The sequence below is a fragment of the Drosophila busckii genome, chromosome 2L (assembly GCF_011750605.1).
Source record: "Drosophila busckii strain San Diego stock center, stock number 13000-0081.31 chromosome 2L, ASM1175060v1, whole genome shotgun sequence".
Taxonomy (NCBI): domain Eukaryota; kingdom Metazoa; phylum Arthropoda; class Insecta; order Diptera; family Drosophilidae; genus Drosophila; species Drosophila busckii.
In genome coordinates, this window is record NC_046604.1 from 630,143 (window position 1) to 632,449 (window position 2,307).

General features: G+C 43.2%; 1 protein-coding gene across 1 annotated transcript; it reads left to right on the top strand.

The window, feature by feature from the left end:
- Positions 1 to 265: 265 nt before the first annotated feature.
- On the top strand, positions 266 to 1,530 carry LOC108602849 (CG42658). The gene is made up of 2 exons (XM_017991122.1): positions 266 to 886; positions 958 to 1,530. The coding sequence occupies exons 1-2, from the start codon at positions 343 to 345 to the stop codon at positions 1,014 to 1,016; spliced, it is 603 nt and encodes a 200-aa protein (XP_017846611.1). The 5' UTR covers positions 266 to 342; the 3' UTR covers positions 1,017 to 1,530.
- The last annotated feature ends 777 nt before the right edge of the window (positions 1,531 to 2,307 follow it).

Consider the following 2,307-nt stretch of genomic DNA (forward strand, 5'->3'; position numbering starts at 1 on the left):
TTTTAGACTACATTATCCCTATGCCTACGAGCGCTGAAAGCTGAGCAACTTGCATTATTATAATGAATAGAAAACTTTTAAGATATTGCGGTTCGGGTTAATGGGACCTAATGAGCAAAAACTTTTCAAATAATTTTATTTAATGCGAAGTCTAACAAAGTGGCAGCGTAGTCAATTTCGCAGATATGTTCACTATATATATAATATATATGCCTGATTTCAACAATAAAGGATTCACTGTGAGCAACGTAAGCAGGCGAATTTATTTCTATACTTTTTGTCTATTTGTTTGTTTTGTGTTGACAAATTATTTGTGCTGTTAAAAATTCTTGACTGCTTAGCATGGCGCGCTGCAATCTGCTGATAGTAACGCCAACGCACATCAAATTCCAGGCGCCCTTTCCGCAGCCACAGAAGCGTCTGTTCAGTCTGCTCAATCTGAGCAATCGGCCCATCAGCTATGGCATTGAGAACAGCAACGAGAGCATTTACCAGCTGCTGCCGGAGAGCGGTGAAGTGGCTGCCTTCGATACCGCTGAGGTGGTGCTTGTGATGCAGCCGGCTGCAAGTGGTCTGGCTGCTTGCTGCCTGACGGTGCGGCACCGAGTGCTGAGTGCCACAAATGAGGCAAGCGGCGGCACGTGGGAGAGCGTGCGGGTGCACATAACGCTGGAGAATGTGCTGGAGGATAAGGAGCAGTGGCTGCGTATGCGAGACTATAATCTAAAAACAAAGCGTGGTTTGGAAACGCTGCAGCAGCAGTATATGCCACAATATGCGGCATGCCACATGTTGCAGCTTCGCCAGTGCAGCGTCAAATGCAATTGTCAATATTCCAAACGCTATCTCTGGCTGCTGTTAATATTTTTGTTAGTCTCTGGCACGCGTAAGTTGCACTCACCTCACCTCACTCACTTGCTGAGCTCACTAATTAATTAAGGACTTTTTTATTTGTAGTTTGTATGATTTGGTCGTGCTGTGAGGACTTTGAGCAGTTGCCAGTGCAGGTTTATTGAGCCAGAGTCGTAATACAAATCAATTATTGAATTATGCAAACAGTAAAATACGCCCAAGGCAGCGTGCCGCTCTTACTCTCTTAAGCGTAAATCAATCATACGCGCCGTTGGCTGTTTGTGGCTTTAAATCAACTTGCCGCTGTCTGACTGATTAGCTAAGCAATCGTATGGAAATATACAAATTGCTTAAGCACACGCACACGCATACGCACACACACGCACACGCAGGCATATGCACCTGCAGTGCGGCTTGGATTTATTTATAAAGCAATTATTGGCACAATTAATTTCTGATTGCATTGCATGTGCACTTAACTATATCAAATCTTGTTGTTGTTGTTGCTGTTGCTGCTGCCGGCATTGCAACTTTAATTAATCTATGCTGTCATTGTCTCGAGTCCCGTCATTGTCTTGTGCTGCCAATTAACATGCCATGCTTGCCATTTAGCCATTTGTCCTGGCATTATCCAATTTCGCATGCAAATCTCGCCTGCTCTCGCCCTCAACTTCCAATTGCGCCCTCGAGCATTGCGCTAAAGACACTCTTGTGGCCTTAGAACGACAGCCAATTCATATTTATTTTTGTGCAATTTTCAGAAAAATGAGCTACAACTGCAGCAAAGCTCGCACTCTAATATATATAGATGCATATACTTTAAATGCCGTCAACTGCAGCAGCAGCAGCGACTATTCCCAGTGGCAGTCTCTAGCTTATCTTTATTTCCATTTTGCTTTATTTTACTTGAGCAAGTAACGTGGCTTAGCGACACTTTACTAGCCTGCGCTTTAGTGAAGAGTGAAGTTATTTTTAAATAAATTCAGCAGCTATTTAAAGTAAAGTCAATCAAAGCTTGTCATGAACTCATATTGAAAATTAAATAATTCATAATAATGTGGGATTGGGATTAGAGCCAGACACACTCTAGTCTTAATATTTGCTCTCTCCCAGCAACGACAGCCACTCACTCTCTAAGCAAAGGCAGCTGCTCACAAGCTCTGACTGCATTGCTGAGAGCGCAGAAAGTCGAGGACGAATCAAATATACGAGCAGTGCCCACGCGATCATCAACGAGCGTGAGCGCTTAGCAGTAAGTTAATAATTCATTCCATGACTGAAATACAAAGTTAGCGGTCGCATTGCTGCTTAAGCGAAACGCATGTGGTGTTGATAAGCTTGCCCTAGCCTGGGCAGCTATTGAATTTAACTTGGGCATAATAGATTTGTCAAATCGATAGCATTATTAGCAGCAAATGCTGCATAAACGTTTTGTGGATGGGACAACAAGAAATT

What these genes read in the sequence shown, in the direction of transcription:
- LOC108602849 (XM_017991122.1), top strand. Translation starts at nt 343, where the DNA reads ATGGCGCGCTGCAATCTGCTGATAGTAACGCCAACGCACATCAAATTC. An exon ending in TTTGTTAGTCTCTGGCACGC is followed by an intron (nt 887 to 957) that starts GTAAGTTGCACT and finishes TTTTATTTGTAG; the next exon opens with TTTGTATGATTTGGTCGTGC.